Source organism: Leptinotarsa decemlineata, unplaced genomic scaffold, assembly GCF_025532065.1.
Source record: "Leptinotarsa decemlineata unplaced genomic scaffold, Ldec_3_MD MMD2_tig00001019_RagTag_RagTag, whole genome shotgun sequence".
Classification (NCBI taxonomy): domain Eukaryota; kingdom Metazoa; phylum Arthropoda; class Insecta; order Coleoptera; family Chrysomelidae; genus Leptinotarsa; species Leptinotarsa decemlineata.
Genome location: NW_027412557.1, coordinates 8,346,495 through 8,368,211, shown reverse-complemented (window position 1 = coordinate 8,368,211; position 21,717 = coordinate 8,346,495). Strand labels below are relative to the sequence as shown.

Below are 21,717 nucleotides of genomic sequence, written 5' to 3'. Positions count from 1 at the left end.
CTAGCACAACGATTGCGAACTGTATATTTTGTAAGTCGTGTCGTTGAAGAAATCTCAAACTTCATGCATTGTCTATAGATTGCTTAATGGTTGAATAGATTGTGCCATCTGTGTAGTGTTGATGGAACTAATTCATGGCACCAAATTTGGAATTGGGTGACACCTATATCTAATAGCGCGAACCTCTATAACAGTAAAGTTTCTACCTTAGACAATGCTACCAGCATTGTCTAAAATCTAAAGACAATGCCACCAGCCTTAAAATGGCCTTAGCCTTGTATCTTTGTTAGTCTATATACAAAGCTTGTATAGTCATTCAGAAATCAAGATCACGTGATCAAAGGATAACAGTCCAATCTTTGTTAGTCTATATACAAAGTTTGTATAGTCATTCAGAAATCAGGATCACGTGATCAAAGGATAACAGTCCACTAACATTGATTAACAAAATAAGCAATATTGTATAGTAGGTATTATTAGCAGTAATGCATTACAACATTAATCAAACCAACCAATTGTAACCTGTAACCTTATTGAACAATGAATGCCACTAATAAAGAAGGAATATGTATATCACTTATTGCAAATACCTTCATTCTATTCCATCGTGTGTTTCCAAAACCCTGGGTTACGTCTTACGTCCCATACAACATTCGGTAATGTAATACTCGCAAAGTTTAATCCTGATTGATCATACGATTGATCATACAAGATTGATCGTAGGGACTTCCATTGTCTAATATAATACAAAATGATTTGAAATTCTTGAAAAACCCAATAGAATATCAAGCAAATGAACCCTGAAAATGAAATTATTGAAATGAAATAAAAACCAAGCAAAAAATTCAAAATTTAACAAATATAGAAACAAAGAAAATAAAAATTTAAAAAAATAGGTTTAATAATATGATTTCGACATTATCGAGACGAAACGAATCTCACATTATTTCCTTTGAAACTACAAGACTCATAAATTATAATCAGAAATCGTATTAAATATGATGGCTGAAAAACATATAACACATGCTCTTCTTGGAACACTTTTTTGTAACCTAAACAGTAGCGCCAAAAAATGCGTAGGCGTATCCTAAGGATGCGATAAGTTCAATAGAATATTATTTGAATGACATTTTGTGTGGAAGAGTCAATGTTGATTTCTGTTTTCCCACAAAACTGAGACAAAAATAATACTAATATAATATAATAACGCAAATTTTCAGAAAATATGTTATTAATTTAGGAGAACGATAGATACTTTTACTACAGAATACTTCACAACTGAAACATTCATGATGTTGGGTCAAATTTTGGTTACCTAAAATCTGTAATCTCATTTTCAGGAGTAAATTAGAATTATCTGAAATGTAGGTGTTTAACCAAACAATTAAACCAGACTAGCTCTATTTTACCATGTTCACGTTCAGTAACAACTTGAAGAACATTTTTCATGTATATTTTTTTCTGATTTGATTCGGCCGTTACTTGATGAAGATCCATAGTAATTTCATAAACTACACCTCACGATTTAATCTCCACAAACTTTATTTGAAAAATATATATCGCAACATGTTTCGCAGATAAAGCTACTATATCACGTGATTTGAATCACTTGATAAAGCTACTGTGTTAGCGAAACATGTTGTGATATATATTTTTCAAATAAAATTTGTGGAGATCAAATCGTGAGGTGTAGTTTATGAAAAAACATGTTTTAAAGATGATTATCCATTATTCCTCAAGATTGTTATCTGTCAAAAAGTTAATGTATTTGTTCCGTGCTGATTTTCACTTTTTTAAGGTATTCTTCGACAAGTGTCAGAATTCGAAAGTGTTAGATGAGATTATGGAGGGTACATGAGACATACTATCTACTGTGACATACTATGTCACAGTAGATCTTAAACTACTGTGGCTATGTTTTGGAAGTTCAAGTTTGACATTTAATGCAGATTATCAAAGGAGGATTTGGATGTGTAGGTATCTGTATCTTCCGTCGATTACTATCAGTGCATCATACTTTACGTAACACCGCTCATAATAATGATTAGGACAGAACTGAAAATACCCATCTCTATGACCATGACGGAAATGAAACTACCAACGTCTTTACACTCCACTTTGTTTATTCTAGCTTCGAGATGCTATTACAATATTACCTATATCATTCCAGTTACGTTGTTACGTAGAGTACATATAGAACAATGGCGGTGGGTAATCTTTCTCCGTTGCATAACTTCAAAACAAATTAATGGGTGAAAAATATTATGTGCTTCATAGTTTCATAAATTCCGTATAGTTAAAGTATTTGGAGTATTTTGTGTAATTTCTGTTGGTAACATTGTTTGTTTGTCACTCATCTAAAAATTTAGACAGAATTCCACTGATCTGAGATTTGTCATGTCAAATGTCATACAATTTCTGTATCTTATTTTCCGTATTGTTTTCATGAGTTCTTTAGTGAAATAAAAAACATCTGGGAATCTTATAAAAAATACATTTTCTGCAACTGCAATGAAATGTCGTTCCGGGACAGAGTTTTAGGATTTCTAGAAGTAATCTTGAGAGTACCACCGTTGTTTGTGATCGATGAGATTTTGAAAATTGGAATTGGAATATCAGATCTGCCCATTCATGACTTGTCAAATATTGAAGAAAACTATGCAAAACTTGGAAATCAGTTCAATATCACAACACCTAGCGAATCGTACGATTCATTTGATCCAGTCATGTCCAAGTTCCTATTGGTATCTGTTCTTAGGTTGATGATCAGTGCATTGGGTTAGTATGTTATTTGGAAAAACCTTTCCTTTCTTGATCTTTCAACAACTGCTTTTATTGAGTGTCAACTAGTTCATGGAAAAGTTATAGCTTTTTAAGAATATGGGGTTTTGATATATGTTCATTCTAATTATATTTCAATGAATTAAATACTCAATAATTACAGAGTGACAATTCTGAATAATGGAAATAAAAATCTACTTATTAGGATGAAGTACAACAAACAAAACTAGATAAGCCAATTCATTGATCATTTATTGGACTTTATTGAATTTGGTAAAAATAATGTAATTATTCAGGACTTACTGATTACATTTGCTGGTTTGGAACTTTAGGTCTGCTTACAATATTCAAGAATTGCATTTTTGTTAGATATTTAGAATTAAAAGTTATTGTAGTGTAAGTGGTTCTCAAAAGGAAGTTCATCAGATTTTTCCTGATTTTTACCATTTGGCGATAACATGTCTTATCTCTGAGTCATATGCTCGATAAAATATTGACCTGATTTTACTTATTTCTACTGTGGAGTCATATGTTGTGATTGTTTGCATATATTTCCATTTGTATAAATGTACATACGTACACTTCAATCAGTACCTCAGTTTGAATTTGTCTATTATAATTTGATGATATATGCTATGTTTACTACCGAGACCTATCATTAATGCTTAAATGGGGTAAATATTTGTTTTTCTGGCTTGCGCGAACGAGTATTTGAAAATTTTGAATTAGATTTATGTATTTTTGTCCGCTGATTATGAATATCTAATGTTGAAAATCTTATTGCCTAAGTCTACTTTCAGAGATGCATCTACCCAAAGACACTATTTCAGGAACAAGTTTCCAGTAATACAAGTTGTTTGAATGACGGCTTTTTGTAATTGCATAATGTTGACATTTATTTGCAGGCTTTCATACAGAAGATTTAATTTCCTCAAAATTATATCTTTTCTGGTCCTCATAATTGTCCTACCTTTTCTAATTTGCAGTATTGAAAGATGCTACTTTCCATCATCTTGCCCTACTTTTCACCCAAAATTTGACAAATTTATTAAAAAGAAAACCTCACAATAAAGATTAGAGACAAGTACATTTGTTGCATTAACAATAGTTTATTGAGTATCCTTTTGTATTTGCAAGTGAAAACATAAACATAAACTTATAATAATTTGGGTGAGGGTTATCAACTGTAAAAAAGAGATTGCTTTTTAGAAGTTTCTGAGTCTGGATCATCACTCAATTGCTTCAACGTTTCAAGATTGCTTTATAAATATATTTGAATCTCAATAAACCATTATTTTTCACTCAACTTATGTCAAACATGAGGACCAAATTTTTCTACCTATCTCTGTAAAATTTGGTTCCATATTGTCTTTCAGAGACTTGATATTTTCGGTATAATTTGATATAAAAAATCTCAAAAGACTTTTTATAATTGTATGTGAATAACAAAAATATAGAACACTCATTAATAATTTATATGTATTTTTTTATTTAATATCCAAAATTGTTTTTACTTCAAAACTACTTTTTAATGTAACACATACCTGGACAACTAACGTAATTAAAACAGGTATACCTGAGATATTTTCAATTTTTGCTGGAAAAGATGATGGCATCATCATTTGATCCTATCTAATAATGCTTGAATTAGGTATTTTATCACTTGAAGAAAATTAATTAATGATAAAGCCCTTGGGTCTGAATCAGTATTTTTATTAGTAAATTATAGTTAGCATGTGAATTACACTGGCTACTGCAGTTTTCTCTTTGGTGAATCGAATGAGCAATTGAGCTTTTTCTGTTGACTAAATGATCAATATTCAAAATGTATATGACCCTCTCATACACCAAAATCCTTCGTATAGCGTTTGTACTCTGTTGAAATTACGGGAGTTTCAAAATCATCGATATGTATATTCAAGAATAAGAGGAAAAATGAAACTGTGAAATCACAAAAACCATATTTAGGAAGAAAAACTGTTTGTGAAAACTATAAACTTGCAATCAGAAAAACAATACATTAATTTTATTTTGAGGAAGAAATACAGACTCGCGAAAAAATATTGGGAGCCTTGAAAAAAGACCAAAATATGTTACCAATGATAGACAGAAAAAAATTGTGAAAAACTTAGAACAAATTAAATTTCAGCTGGGAAAAACAAAACAAAAAATCTGTCGTAATCGAAAATAATGAAATGATTTGCTGGTGGAGACATTACCTGAGATAGGTAAGAGAGTATCAACGTGAGAACAAAAAGATTCATTATCTTGAGGAAACTTGGCTTAATCTTTGGAAAGATGTGGCAAGACAAACACATTACCGTTCACATCAAGCATTTTTTGACAGCTGGCCTGCTGGATAGAAGTCACCTTCTGGAAAAGGGGAGCGACTGATTATTACCCACATTGCAAGTGTTGATGGTTTTGTTGAGGGCGATTTATTGATGTTTAAAGACCATGAAGACATGAACGACGATGTGTTTGAAGAATATTTTGAGCAAATGTTAGACCTCACTCCACTCAACTCTATGATTGTGATGGATAATGCAAGTTATCAATTCATAAAAGTTGAAAGAAATCCAACTTATGCATGGAAAAAACTGGATATCATCAAATGGTTTTGACAAAAAAAGAATCCATTTGATGAAAGTAACATTAAAAAAGAACTATTGTCCTATAAAGCTCATTTCACAAAATATGTAGTGGGCAAGAAGTCATAGAAACAAAATGTTATTATTATGAGTCTGCACCCTTATCATTGCGAACTTAATCCCATTCAACTCGTTTAGGCTCAAGTAAAGGGTTTCGTTGCAAGAATAAAATATTCTTTAAGGAGTCCCTTGAAAGTGTCTATTCCGAAAAATGGCGAAAATGTATTGAACATGTTATAAAAAAAGATGACAACATGTGGCAATTAGACCATTTAGTTGAGGAAATAGAACCTTTCATCATAATGATAAGTTTGAAAGCCGTGGATTTTTGGAAGAAATTTCAAAAATCCACGGCTTTCAAACTCGAGAAACAATGACACTGAAAACCTCAGCCGCGAAAGTCTAAACCATTTTGTCAAAGTATAATTTATTAAATATTGCATGTCCTAGGGCTAAATAAAAAAAAAGGGAGTTGCAGTGAACATAAGCTTGATATATTTTGCTCAAGTAGATTCAAGACTTAGGTATGATGACTTTCTGGGGTGGATCTCAGTGAGAAATTGTTTTTATAACACAAAAGCATATTCTGTGTTGCATAGCAAATTATTCAGAGAATCATGCACTTTTTAAGGCGCTTTTTAAGTAGTATGGTATCTTAACAATAACACTTGTTTATAGTTTTAAAATGTGTAAGTATGTGTTCAAACACAAATCAACTGAAATTTCATCAACACGATACTAGAATCAAAAACCACTTTCATTTACCCTTATAAAGATTCAAAGTAACGCCATGTGGGGCGGAATACATTTGTACAAAGATATATAACCATCTTCCAGATCATTTGAAGGCCTTAAGTAGTTTCTCTATGTTCAAGAAATCAAAGAATTATTTATGGGAAAATGGTTTTGTACTTAACAGAAAATCTTTGAATGAATCGTATTTATTTCAGTTATAGATTATAAGCTTGTCTTCCCCATTTCTTTTTTTTTGTATTATGTATATTTGTATTGACACTTCATAAATTTGTATTCACACTTCATAAACAATGTTGCAGCAGCGTCATTGTTCACTTTTTGAAATGTTTGTTGTTTAATTTTCAAGAATGGAAAAACATTCACCACGTGTCATAAATAGTTTTTGAGTTTTAAGATTAAAATGTGTTGCGTTTCAGAATATTTCAATTAGTGTTCATTCCTACACCTCATCCTTAATTCGTTTCACACAGGCAATACTAAATCAAATGCATCAAAATTCAGTTGGTTCGGATTGACAACCCATGCATTCAGTTCTCATAATCGAAATATACCAATTGTTTGGATATTCGGATAACCAAGAACTTGGAATTCAAATGATTCCATTACTAGTAGAAAATGTTTGAACTCGTGGATGAATCAAACTCATAGCTCATGAGAGATGTTTGATGAAAGACATACATAGTTGGAATAAAATAAAAACAGTGTAAAAAATTTTTAAAAATTTGCTGAAAAATAACTATATTAAGCAAAAAAAAAACTGAAATTACAATGAAATAAAAATACGAGCAGGATCAACTGATCAGTTTCGACGTGGAAAGCCTCTACACCAACGTCCCTGTCGAAGGAGCACTTCAAATCATACAGAGGAAGCTATCCGAAGATGGGGACCTGAAAGATAGAAAAAACTTACCGATACAAGTAATCATGTAATTACTAGGATGCTGTGTACGAAACTGCTACTTCCAACTGAAGGACATATTCTTTACGCAAGATGAGGAACTGCCAATGAGATCGCCACTTTCACTGGTTATAGCCAATATATATATATGGAGTGGTTTGAAACTCTGGCCATTGAAGAAGCCCCGAGTCTGGTTGAGATACCTGGACGACACCTTCATAATATGGAACCATGGGAATGTAGAACTAGACACCTTCCTAAAGCACATCAACAACGTAAGTCCTTACATCACTTTCACAATGGAGAAGGAAGTCCACAACGAATTGCCATTCTTAGACGTATTGGTGAAGAGGACCGACACGACCCACTCACACAGGACATTATCTCAACCAGGAATCCAACCACCATCAATTGACTAAGAGAGGAATCATCAAGACTCTACTAGACCGTGCTTTCGGGCTCTGTAATACAAAGGAAGGTCTAGAAAAGGAACTAGGCATCATCAAAAATGACCTTCAACGAAATAGTTACTCCAAAAATAATGAAGAAGGAAGAGAAGCCGCCACAACCAGTACTTGTACTTCCCTACATCAGATGATTGTCGGAAAGAATAAGAAGGATTGGGTCCAAGTTTAACAGAACCTGCTTCAGATCTGGGTACACTATCTGTAACAGCGTCACAAAAACCAGGCCACCAAACGCAGACTGCGATTCCAAGAATTGCATTTACCGGATACCCTGTGAGTGCGGAGAATCATATATCGGCGAAACTAAGAGACCATTGAAAGTTCTCATTACCGAGCACAGCACAGCGAGGAGAAACCAGCAAATCAGGAATAGCAGAGCACGTTTGGACTCATCAACATGACATCAAGTGGGCTCAAGCTGAAATCATCCACAAGGAGGAACACTGGTTTAGGAGAAAATTCAAAGAAGTCGCATATATATTTTCCAACAACTCATTAGATTTAAGTCTTTTTTTCTTAGTGATTACTTCTAATAAGAAATATTTTTAAATTGTGTCCTATTTTTTTATAATTGTCCTACTTTTTTCACAAACATTTTTCCGCAGCGAAGAAAAGTAAAATTTTCAAATTTTGGCAACATAATTTTCAACTGTAAGAAAAAGCCCTCCTGAAACAACTACTTTCACGTGAAAATTGAATAATAAAAGATAACATACTTTCATATGGATACTGAATTATATCAAAACCACTTGTTCTTATTCAGTTTGTACTCCAAACATTATGGAATTGAATCACATATCATCCTTATGAACGCTACACAATATTTAATTGCTTCTTCCTTCCTATGGAAGTTTCCTACATTTTTCATTTGGAGAGAGAGAAGTGAAAGGCAAAAAGCCTTTTCCCAAAAAGTAATCTCTCCTAAAAATATGCCCCTTTGAATTTGAACGAAAATATTTCGTTAATAAGGTCGGTCCTGTTACATAGATTTTTAGAATAGCTGTAGCTTTGACTGCAATCAAACCACAGGATAATACCATAATTCAAAAGCATTGCGTCCTTAATTTTATACCAAATATTACTGTTTCAATCTGCCTAAACGAGGACAACAGTGAGTTAAAAGTGCAATGCTTTTGGGCTAGTACCATCTAGTGTACTAATTTACATCAAACTTGTTCAAATTGAAATAGGTTTCATACGTTATATTATAATACATTTTTTGTTTCAGGTTGCACGGTTGCATTATGTATGTTCATTTTGAATACCAAACATTTAGTGGTAGTCTACATGTATCTCACGTCATTGGGTCTCATACTCCTGTCATACTGGACAAATGTCAATATTGTCAAATCGGTATTGAGCACTGAGCATTACAAAAATGGATCCATCAACATCTTAAGCAATATAATCTCCTTCAACTTGGAAGAATTATGTACTCATAAAATATTTTTCATCAACATTATCCAGAACTACATCCTCCAGTCACTTCTTTCAGTAGTTTTTATCAACATATATCTCGGACCAAGGAATCCAATCTTACAAAAACTTCTACCAGGAATTTTTCTTGTACCTTCGATTTTGGCAGTATTGCCAATCCCTGCTTTTTTATTGAATTATGCTCCAGTTGTAGCAGCTCTGATACCTTTCCTAATGGTAAAATTTGTTCTGTGCTCTTCTTTCTTTCAAGTCATACACTCTGTTTCCTCTGGATATGTGCAAGCTAAAAATTTCGTTTCAAATTTTGGCATGTCTGCCCTGGTTGAATCCGAATGGTTGAGATTAAATGTTCCTGAGGTATTACGAACTTTTTGGATTCTGAGATTGTTGGAGCATGCAGGAATTTTCTTCTTATCAGGGTACTGGGATATAGAAGATGGAAATTCTCCATATTTCAGACTTCTGAAATATTCAATGGTCACAGGCTGTGATACACTAACTGCTGTTTTGGGCATCACTAGCATAGTTTCTTATATTTGTAACTATATTGGAAAATTTTTCCAGTGGGTTTTGCTGACTGATGAAGAAAACGACAAAAATTTTGGAACAGTCTCAGCTATTGTGTTTTATATTTTAGCCCTCCAGACTGGTCTGACAGGTCTGGAACCCGAGGTGAGGTTTGTGAGGCTGTGCAGAAATTTTTGTCTTCTTTTCACAGCTCTTCTCCATTTCACACATAATGTGGTCAATCCCCTTATGATGAGTTTAAGTGCATCTCATAACCCATCTGTAAAAAGGCACTTGCACGCTTTATTGGTGTGTGGTGTTCTAATCTTGTTACCTTTGTTGCTCATGTACTTCCTTTGGAAGACACAAGAAATGTCAACATGGCTATTAGCTGTTACTGCATTCAGCATTGAAGTTATCATTAAAGTTTGTGTATCTTTAGCAATCTATACCCTCTTTCTGCTTGATTCAAGAAGGGAAACTTTCTGGGAGAAACTAGATGACTACATTTATTATATTAGAGCTTTTGGTAACACTATAGAGTTTTGCTTTGGAATATTTTTATTCTTCAACGGAGCTTGGATTCTGTTGTTTGAAAGTGGCAGCGCAATTAGGGCGGTCATGATGTGCATTCATGCTTATTTCAATATATGGTGTGACGCAAAAGCAGGCTGGTCAGTCTTTATGAAACGTCGAACAGCAGTCAACAAAATAGAAAGCCTTCCTGAGGCTGCAGAAGAGCAGTTACGTGAATTAGATGACGTTTGTGCCATATGTTATCAAGAAATGCAGTCTGCCAAAATAACCAAATGCAGACACTTCTTTCATGGAGTTTGCTTAAGAAAATGGCTTTATGTTCAGGATAGGTGTCCGCTTTGCCATGAAGTATTACATGGCATTGATTCGAATGACCAAAGGGATCCTAGGCCACCCGTCGAAAACTATCAGGAATTGGGGAATGACTATAACAGGTGATAGGTTTTTCAAATTGTGATATAGAATAATTCATCAAGGAGCTTTGGGATTGTTTTCGAGCTGAAAATGATTAATATTTAGGCTGTTATTGACTTTGAGTAAATTGTACTTTTTTATCAAGAGACTAGATTGGTGAAAACTATATAGTTCTTAATTGGAATTTGAGGTCTTGCCACTCAAGTCTCTAGCTTCTGAACCTAAGCATTACATTGATATAGTGACTGTACATACTTTTATTTATTAATTGTTCATAAGTTGAAATGTTCTGAATTGAAATATATTGTCAAATTGTTTGTCAAACGAACTCAGAAAGACCCTAAGAGGTTAATACAAGTAGTTTCATGATTTGATGATGACCTGATTTGAATTCATGCACAACGAAACCTACCTGACATTACTAAAGTTTATAGATAATCTAGATTATCAAATTGATGAGAGGATATTTGTTCTACAAGTTTATATAATTGTATGCAAGTGTTTCATTAAAAGAGTAAGTAATGTTGAAAGTTGATACCTGAAACTCTACATGGCCATAAAAAAAAAGGTTGAATTGAGTATTTTTTCTATTACATGAAATTATTATATTTTCATTAATTTTATATTGTTGTACTTTGCTCAATGCCAATATTATTATACTTTTTGGCAGAGATATTGATTTTCATAAGAAAAACTCGAAAGTGAATTTATAATGTTGAAAACACTTGAAATATTCAAATATTTTCGGTGAAAAACTCTTAATTTTGAAAACACGTTATTATGAGAAGTTCAGCAATATTAGCCCAAAGACACTAATAAATTTGATATAATACTTGACGGCACCTTGGCAAAAAATATCTGCTTGAGGAAGTTGTAATGAAATTACGGTATTTTTCAGTGTCTATGGGCTGTTCAGTCAGAAAATGTTTTTGCAATTCATAGCAACACTGGCAAAAAATATTTTCCTACCAGGTAATGCAAAAAAAATCTCCAAACTTACCTAAATGAAAAAAAATTTTATCGGGAGTCCACTCACAAATATAACACTTTTCAACTGAGTTGAGAAGAGATCAGGGTATCTCATTTAAACTACGTTTTCTTAAATATCCTCTTGAGAAAATAATTTTGTTGATAGAGACCCAAAAAAATGTGTATCAAATTGTCTTCAATTTTTTATGTTTTATAAGATCAAAGACTTTCATGCCGAAGTCACGATTAAAGACTGAAGAGAGCAGTAGGCCGTAGTTGAATGGAACCTGAAGTGCCAAACGTTTATTCTGCTATTGCAGCAGACATCCAGTGGTATATGTTGTATGCCACAGTAATAAAAGAAACTTTTGGCACTTTCGGCAACAACCTACTAGCTCAGATTTTGTTCTCTTTTTCTGAGAGAATACGAAGTCAGTTTTTCAACTATTATTTAAACATGATCTTCAGAAAGAGCTAAATAAGGTACCTTCATTTCAAAATTCTGAACAATGACCTGTCGAGTGCTTGTCTTTTCATAAAAACCTTTGCTAGTTGAACAATTGTGACCTACACTTTGGAACATTATCAAATAATTGTTGATCTAATTGGTTCATTTATCCCTTGTGATCATATCACAACATTTGTTTCAATTTACGTAGCTCTTCTATACTTGACTAATACTTAAACCGTACTACAAAGGTTACTTCTTGAATATTTCAATACTTATCACTCAGCTAAACACTTCATTATTACTTATTCTTACCAAAAAAACATGTTTTATTTTGTAAACTTTCCATAAGAGAATATGTTGATAAAAAATTTTCGTTTTTCATTGTTTTTCAAGTATGGACGAATCCAATTAAAAATGGAAAATTTTTTACTCGAATTATGAGCAATAATTTAAAGTGTCAAATAGTCCTATTATATCACCTTATATCAGTTGTCAATTATCCATTTTGTGTAATAATCGGTGCGTGGTAATAGATCCACTGTCAGACTTCCCATGTTTTTTGTGACGATTTTAGAATTGAATTTCATTCAGCAAAGTTCAGTAGTTTGGAACTAATATGCTTTTTCATTTATTTTTCGTTTGTTTTTTTTCACTAATGGTTGTGAATGGTAGAAATCTGATTAAAAATTATTTTGGGGTAATTATTGAGGTTGAAGTTGTTTATATTCAAATTTATATTTGAAAAGAGATTACCAGAATATAGTTTCTATATAAAAAAATATTCAACATTTCATTTTGAATTTGGCTCTCTTAAAAATTGGTCACATTTTATTGAGTAATAATATCAAATGATATTAGTTATTATAGTTGAAAGTTTTCCCAAAAAAGAATAATTTTGTGCAATCAGTATAAACTTATTTTTCTCTTGAGCACAAAAATAATAATTAAGCAAATAATATCATGAATACAACTTGTATTGATTATCTTTATTGGGAAAATATACTTTTGTATATAACTTATTGTACAGATAATGTAAATGCCACTACTTTTTTCTATCCATAATTTATTCCAATTCTAGTTTATAGTTGCAGAAAATTATTGTACACAAGTTTCGGAACTGTCCTGTAAATGTGTTATAGACTAATAAAATATTTTCAGTTTAGAATTTGTAATCATTCAGTTGAAAATCAAATCTTTATAATTCAATAGTAAATAGTAATTGGAAATTCTGCAATTTGTTAATGTTCTAACTACAGTCATTCTATCTGCTCGTTCAAAGTTGGCTGTGACCACTTCATAGTATCGTCCATCACTGAAAAATAAACAAAAAAATCATGTAAGGAATGAAATGGATCCCTCTGACTTTATACTGATGAAGTTAATTCAATGAATATAAGACATGCATGCAGTAAAATGTTTTTTTAATCATGTAAGTAAAGACTGGTATGCTTTTCTTCCTCCTGAAAAAGGGACACGATAGTGCAGATAAATTAAACATTAAAGTTGTGTACAGAACTCATATCGATGTAGTCAAAAATTATACAAACCTCAGGCACAAACATCTCAATTTTAGACATTTAACTCTGATTGTATCGATAGCTTTTTGGCTCTTGTCCGAAAATCTCAAGTTTTCTGGATCCCATCGCATTTCTATTCTTTCCAAATTTGGACAGTTTCTAGCAATACTGTCCATCAGCTGATCAACAAGTATGTTCACCCCTAGACGTTCTTGCGTCCCCATAATCAAAATCCTGAAAGTACAATAAAAAACAATCAGTTTGCTTATCCTGTAGATTCACATATAGGATGGGCCATCGAAATCGTACCACAAGGTATAATTAGTGGGTCTATAGCATGTAAGTATACATGTTACGACCTTTGAATATAAACCTTCAGATTAAATATTAACCTTTTGAGTCACGACTTTCTGTTTGAGGGAAAATTCTGAATTTTGGAGATTGGTAGAGATTATTTTTCAAGAGTTCAACGAAAAAAAATATATACTCGACTACTACTTTTCAACATATGTCCATTCTATTGGACATTATGGCTTAACGACTTGAAACCAGATAGTATTTTTCTAAAAGGTAGAAATTGAACCGATGGCGTAGAATAAATCCAAAATTGTTCCCAAATACCAGAACTGCAACACTCTTCTCACTGAGTTGTCGTCTTTGAAAGATGAAGTAGGAAATTTCATCCATAAAAAATACTAAATAATAACTAAAAATGATTTTAAAAAACGTATGATTATTTTTGAACAACATGGAAAGTGTAACAACAATTTTGTGAAGGTACGGACTAAACACAAGATAGTTTGTATTTTATTTTATGCAGTCCATACGCATTTTAGTGCCACACCACTCCATCTTGTATCTAGTGCTTTTTTTTTCTATTGTGGAAGTTTCCATTATTATCATATCTTAGTTTGTCAGAAGTGACCATCTTTCAAATCGAGTTTAATTATTTGGATTGTACCATCTAAGCATTTTCCTTTTTTCTTCCCTTCATCTTTTGTCTAAGTAATATGATTCCAAGAATCAAATAAATAATTATCTATCTACTGTAAAAATTTGCTGATAATAACTCAATGCTCTACCACACACACTATAATCCATCTAATTAACAGGTTACGCCCTCTTTTCCTTCTTGGACAAAATATTGTGATTTTTATTAATTTTAAGTAATCTTCATTTGATTTACCAAAATTCACATTTACAAGTTTCACGTTCTTCTGTTCATTTGAAAAAACAGCTATACACTTACTTTGCATTTGTCAAAATTGGTAAAACGGTCTGCCACAAGGAATCAGTTATATGTGTCATACCAGCTAATCCCAGTCCCCAGAGCTGGTGGCCATGCTTGCACAGAAATTTGTATATTGCTTCCTCACTCAAATTGTCTGAACATTCCAAATCCAAAGCTACCTGAAAAAAAAAGTAATTTTTCCATCTGATAGATCAACCGAAGACTCAAGCCATAAATTTCAATAAAAACGAGTCTCGCAAAGGCGGTTGCAACGCCAAGCTTCGATATCGACCTCTAAATGAGATTTGTCTTCTGTCTCTGTAGCTTTCACTGCAAGGCAATTAGTTGAAAAAATGCTCAAAAACAAATCATTCATAATAAATCAATACCGATTCTACGCTGTTTCGATCTGCTTAATAGATCTTATCAGTGGTGCTAGGCCGAACCACGAATGTATGTTGGATAATGCACAACCGAAAGGACATCTAATACATGGCGTCTTTGTAAGGGGAGACGATACCAACTCGATTCACGAGTAGTCCGTTATTTCAAGTGCTTTCGAGTTCAACGATACATTTGTGGTTCAGCAAAGCACCACTGACTACAAAGGCAAACAGAAGTGCCGTTCTAGAGCTCACGTGTTTTTTCGACATCTTGACTACTTCCTGGAACTCGATTTTTTTGAGATTCTAATTGTGTTTCGAGATATAAACTTGACGTAATAAAATATTGTCGAAAAAATTGAGAAAATGTCTAGAAAAAACGAGATCGCGAGAAAACTGTCCAAATTCGAAGTCCTTAGAAAACTTATGAAATTAGAAAAAAACTTTAAAAAAATTATCTTCTTGAAAGAATGTAATCGCACTGTGTAAATAATATCAGATTCATTTATTTTTCAAGTTAGTATATACAGGGTGATTCCTAATTACGGTACGAAACTTCATAGAGTAATTCGTTAGGTTGTCCATAAAAATGTTCCTATCAATATATGTCTGAAGTTGCTTAGTCTCCAAGATACAGGGCATTGAAGTTTCAAAAACCTGTTATAAAATATGAAAATTCTTGAACTGATTTGATTGAAATTTGATACAGTTATTTGAAGTAATGAGGAACTCATGTAGCTCTAACTAGATTGAGCATCACAACTTATGATATTGAGAAAAAAATCGTTATTGACTGACTAAAAATACAACTTTGTGGTCTCTTGTGTTTTCTTTTCATCTAATTTCGTTTTCGAGATAAAACAATATGAAAGGCATTCTAAAAGTTATCCACGGATAATATAGAATAAAAACGAAAAATTAACAAGTAAATGAGCAAAATGTCAATCTTTTGATAAAATACACAAATGCAACCGACTTGTCATTCATTGCAATTGTAAATTATTCGATTCCTCAGGTCATTCACATCTAGTTCAGGAGTTTCATAAATAAGAACCTTCAGATGATCCCATAAATAAAAATCTGGAGGATTCATATCAGGACGCGAGCTGTACACTTTTGAGGTCTTGCACGTCCAATCCAGCAATTAGGATAGGTGATATTGACGTGAACCACGTGTTGAGTCTTATAATTCGGGTACTTCTTCTAACATAATGGGTAAATGATCTCGCAAAAAGTCAGTGTAGGATTCACCTGTTATTCTTGCTAATGAAAAAATGAGCAAATACCAATAACTCCTATCAATTTAGCGAAAATTATTGCTGAAGATGTCTTCGTTTAATAATATGAAGGTTTTCGTCATAATATTGTTGTAAATTATCCCCTAAAAATAACGCCAACCGCCGCTGGTCTTCGCCTATCAACTGTGACTTGGCCAAGGTCGCACTCAAGCTTCTAGGTGTCGCGCGCGTCGCTTCGAAAATGATTCTATCGGCTTCAGGAGACTTTCATAAGATTTATAAGGGGAGAGGGGAGTCTGGTGTAGTTCGGGAAGTCCAGGAGAACTGAGCTAATAATAAAAAAAAAAGAATATAGACATTTGAGTATTGGTATGAATTTCAGTTAGAGTCTTTGTGTTGTACTGACAGTGTAGTATGAAATTAAGTTGAGTTCAATTATATAGTGTGATCAATTATTGTGGAACCACCGGGAAAACGTCACGATAGCATCTCGTGAAACTTGTCTCGTCCTTAAATGAAATATTTTGTGGACATAATCATTGTGCGTCATTGTATGAACCAACCACCTGCAAAACAATAATTTTGAGTGAAAATCCCGAGGCAGTAAACCTTGTGATATATAGGAAGTTTCTTTTTAGAACTTTACAAATGGTTTATGGGCTGACTTTAATCTGCAGTGCAATTTTCCTGGTTCTATCGCATCAAGTATTTCTAGTTCAGGCGTTGTTACATTTCTGGTCATCCACTACCTGCAATATTTTAATATTTATTAGTTTCACATGATCTTGCATGTAACTTTGTGTTTCAACACATGGATTACTATGATAGAGGATAGAGAATTCTCCGTCCTTTTTTCGTATTTCCATTTGCTAATCCATTAATAAAGTGCATTTCAGCGTTAATAAAATCATTATTTTTTGATAACTTTGAATTTTACTGATAGGACAATACAACTATCACTGATAATTCGTCTCCAAAGCAGATATATACTTGCGATTGCACTTGGCAACAATTTGTTATAAAAAGCAGATGGATACTTATTTTTTTACCTATTGGAACCAGTGGCGTAACAGATTTTCCCTAAGCTTTCTTCCAAAACACTAAAACTTTGTATTTTCATTTGCTTGATCTGAGACAATAAATAACTACAACAAACGTTATTTTTTTCAATATTATTGTCAGCATTTCTCACTGAGACACCACTAGACCTAATAATTTGAATCTATTTAGGGCTAAATAAGCGTCTTATTATTCTCAACCAAATCGGTTCGAGGATGATATTCGTGATATTCTATAAATATAGTTTTTCTTTTTGAACTTCAACGCCCTGTATATACGGATATACACTCATGGAAACTTTTTTTAAACGACCTAGCGAATCACCCTCTGTAGTTTCGTACCATAGTTATAAAACACCCTATATCGTAGTTCCTACCAGATTTCTGGGATTCCCTGCCTCCATCCAAGTTTTCAAAACGGAATCGTTGAATCCGTTCAGTTGTCCAGCGCTCAAAAATCTCAAGCCAGGTAACCGAGTGAGCATATCTTGAAGACATTCTGTGGATAAGTCAGTTGCTGTTATATCAAGTTCCTGCACAGAACACTTTTCCCATTCAACTTGCATCAGATATTCACTCTGTAAGTCTGAAAAATTGAATACTACTAGAATAACTGAATAAACTCAAAAAAGAAGTATATGTTATTGAAGAATAGAATACATAAATGAAAGTTATATTAATAAGTATTCATTAGATCTGTTGTACAATGTCAATAAATGTTGATCAATCTAATTGTAAAAAAATTTTCAGGCATTTTGTCACAATATCGACCTAGTCTTATCAAAACACATGACCTATAATTTATTCAAGAGGTCTCCTGTCTCTGTCTCCATGACTGTGCTATCTCAGACTGCTTTATTTGAAGCCTTACGACTGCTGTATTTCTAGTTCCGCCACTCCTTCGGTATTGACGAGATATCAGTGTTGCTTTTAGATATAAAATCGGTGAAATTATTCGAATAGCTTTCCCATTTTCGAATTTCAAGGTTATACTGACTTACCTCAAAACGGTAAAATTATTCGAAGGGATGTCTTTTCGAATATGATGGAGCTTTTGGCAAATCCTTACTAGAAAAAGAAATGCATGATTGTAAATTGACCAACCGGGTAGCTATAACGCAAATTTTTTCCAAATTCAATTTTCTTTCCTTTTTTACACCAGGTGTTTCTGCCAAGCATGTTCTCGGGGTGCCTGTTTACCATCAATTATTCATAGTGTATGATTTTAACTATGTTTCGGAATTGTACAGATTCGTAGACATGTTTGATGTTCATTCCTTTACTCATTCCTAAATTCCTATTTCGTCCGACCCCTTGTAATTCGGTGAATTTTGATTTCTGAATTTGCCTTCAATCCTACATGATGTAAAAGGGGGAGACTCAAACAAAATAATCTCCCAATGCTGTTATTGATGTGGTTTTCATTGCTTCCGTTATTTTCAAAGAAGCAGTTCGTTGATAGTAGCAGCTTCACTTCTTCCGTCTGTTTTATTTCGACGATCATACCAAATGAGCATGTGTTGTCATGGGTTCAATCACCACCAAGTATAGCCAAAACAACATATATGGTTTCAGCCTCCATTTCTCTCATAAGTACATGTAGCCAGCATCAGTGCTCTCTCCACCTTTTTATTATCCTGTCTTAGAGTTAGTTAGAGGTCAGTTGGATCTAAAATCACTCTCAGATATTTAATTTTCCCCGACAGTTGTATCTGTTACTATCGGAGTTGTTGATGTCCTAATCATTTCACTTTGGTTCTCTTGTTGAACCCTACGTCGTAGGGTTGTACTTTTCGGGTTTGTACTTTTTAGGTCAGTTGTGTTATTTAACCACTAATGAGATCTTTTCGGGTCGAAATGGCGCTGTGTGTTGTTAGATCACAAGTAGTTGCCTTGAAGTGAAACCCGCAATGAAAGACAGAGGACGACTCTCGTTCAGCGGGCAATGTCGAAGCTCGGCTTTGCAACTGACCGCCTTGGGGAGCTTCGTCAATCTTTGATATTCAAGGATTGAGTCTTCTGTCGATCTCATATTTGGCGTCTTCGTAGGGAGAGATGTCACCACCTTTACAACTCTACTATGGTTGGTTTGGCGATTTATCACCTCCTCAAGTATTCTTGTAACAAATTATTGAGCAGAAGGACAGAACAGTTCAGTTAACACTTGCTCAAACAATGATTCACCTGAAACAGACGTGAAAAAGTGCTGCACGTCTGAATAGCTGACGTGAAGATGCCTTTATATGTAAACAGGATGGGATTATTACACCTTGAACATATGACAACCTCGACAAGGTACGATTCCAGATAGCTAACAGTCTTTACGAAAGGATATAAGAGGGTCTTCTAGTTGGAGGGTGCAGTTATTTCCCTGCATAACAGGAGACCTACTTCTCAAGCCACACCTTTGTGTTGCTCATCTATCTGGTCTACCATCTACCTGATTTTCCTCAATCTTTACTAGATCAAAGACCTCAAAGATCATTCGCCGAATAAAGTAATCCGCTTCGTTAAGAAGCTGGGTTTATTTGGGTCAAGCTGTATAGGTGTGAGCCACAATAAACCCTCGCGAGTTGCAGTGGATGATTGAATAGACCCACTCTCTCTAGACTAGAACCTACCTACATACCTACAAATGAGTAATGAAACAGAACAAGATGAAAATAATTTCAGAATAAATCTATATATTTTTCTTTATATGTGAAGGTTAACAAATATAAGGCAAGAGTTCTGTCAAAATCACATATTTATTTTTAGTCATAATAAAAGAATTTATTTGTTGAGACCGAAATAATATTTGGAGGATTTTGTTTCATTATCTTTTTTCAACTGGCAAGCAAAACAATTCTATAACATGAAAGCACTTACTCGTTCCGTTCATCAGTAAACATTTCAATCTCCTGCTGCGTTGAAACAAAGTTTTCATCGTGGATCCTGTGACTTTATTACAGAAATTAACTGCCAAGCATTCCAGCTGTAAAAGTAATACAAGCTAATTTTTTTCTGGAATCTCTAATTTAAAAGAAATGTTACAGATACATATAAGTATTGAGTTTATGCTCAAGAGTTTATGAGAAATTGAGGAAGTACTACCACATGATTAAGAACTGACATATTTTTATGTTTTCTTTTTGTATATCCAGTCCAATGGCTCCACTTTATTTTCATCAAATATGAACAAACCGTTTATAAATTATTTTTGACATATTATCATATTCTAACCCCTATCCCCATCCATTTCCAAACCCCCTTAAAATATGTATGATTTGTGTATTATTTTGATTCAATTTGGTTGAATTTTCTGAATATTATCTCAGAATATTCGTAGTAATCAACAATTAAATCAAGAAATCAAAAAATTAATTACCAAAATAATATTATCGTTCTGTAAACTTTTTTGTATGTTTTCCCCGCAATCGACAGAATTCAAAGTAATTCGTCATTTGAAAATATTTTCACAGAAACGATTTTGTTCAACATTGTTGAAATAAACATTTGGTAAAATGTATGAACAAACAAAATTTTCTTGAAGGCGAAAAATTAGATCATAATCATCTAAAAATATGTACCATAATGCGTCATAATAAACGATCTACGATTGTAAACAACGTGAGGATTTCGATGACAATAACTGTTATTGTGATTATTAATAATAATAATTACAGATATTAAATATTATTGAAAAAACAAATTTTCATATTTTATAAATTAGATGAATTTATCAAAACACTTTTTGTAATTTTACCTGAAAAACTTTCTTTCGGTTTTAACATTCCTCCTAATATTTAACAATTTCTTTCAATTTATTTTGAAAATATTAAAATAAGAAGGAAAAAAGTTATGAAATTTCAAGATGAGTAATATATTATTGAAAAGAAAACAATTTTCTCTGCAATGTTCTTTTCCACTTTATGTAAATAGGAAAGAAAGTATTAATTTTCTGTGAATATATTTATTTTACTTTATTCTTGATTCAATATATTAATAACAATTTTTGGCAATTGATCATCAATTTTTGAAAATTATTACTAATTTTCTGAGAGGATGAGAACGTTGATATGTGTTTTGTTATTTAAATGTTCAAGAAAAGTGAAAATTCATTTCACTTTCAATATTTAATACAAATAAGAATTGAAATATTCCAAATTTTGTTCTACAAAAAAATATAATGATTAAATATGTTTCATTGATTTGTTACTCTACACGGCTGCCAAAAAAATTGTGTACGGGAGATATGCCTGAGATGGCATACTGGCTGAGACGGCATAACACGTGTTTAATCTGAACCTATTTGGAATTTGGCGCTGTTCTGATCGAAAACTATCATCAATGCTCGACCATTTGGCAACAGTGTGCAAAAGCCATGCGTCAGATTTGGAGGCATTAGGCTAGTCAGTCGATTTTTGCCTCATAAAAGATTAG

At 33.0% G+C, this 21,717-nt stretch overlaps 2 protein-coding genes across 5 annotated transcripts in view; one reads left to right on the top strand and one right to left on the bottom strand.

The window, feature by feature from the left end:
• The first annotated feature begins 2,381 nt into the window (after positions 1-2,381).
• On the top strand, positions 2,382-13,033 carry LOC111506620 (TRC8 ring finger protein). Its single transcript, XM_023161741.2, has 2 exons — positions 2,382-2,778; positions 8,782-13,033. The coding sequence occupies exons 1-2, from the start codon at positions 2,517-2,519 to the stop codon at positions 10,470-10,472; spliced, it is 1,953 nt and encodes a 650-aa protein (XP_023017509.2). The 5' UTR covers positions 2,382-2,516; the 3' UTR covers positions 10,473-13,033.
• FipoQ (F-box/LRR-repeat protein FipoQ) overlaps positions 12,500-21,717 on the bottom strand; it is a 33,146-nt gene continuing 23,928 nt past the window's right edge. For all 4 annotated transcript variants that reach the window (XM_074175433.1, XM_023161743.2, XM_074175432.1 and 1 more), the window contains exons 3-7: positions 20,164-20,269; positions 17,673-17,881; positions 14,635-14,795; positions 13,416-13,619; positions 12,500-13,180 (exon numbers count right to left, since the gene is read on the bottom strand). In XM_074175433.1, coding sequence (XP_074031534.1) covers positions 13,045-13,180; positions 13,416-13,619; positions 14,635-14,795; positions 17,673-17,881; positions 20,164-20,269 — 816 coding nt within the window. In that variant the 3' untranslated portion in view covers positions 12,500-13,044. The remainder of the gene's footprint in view (positions 13,181-13,415; positions 13,620-14,634; positions 14,796-17,672; positions 17,882-20,163; positions 20,270-21,717) is intronic.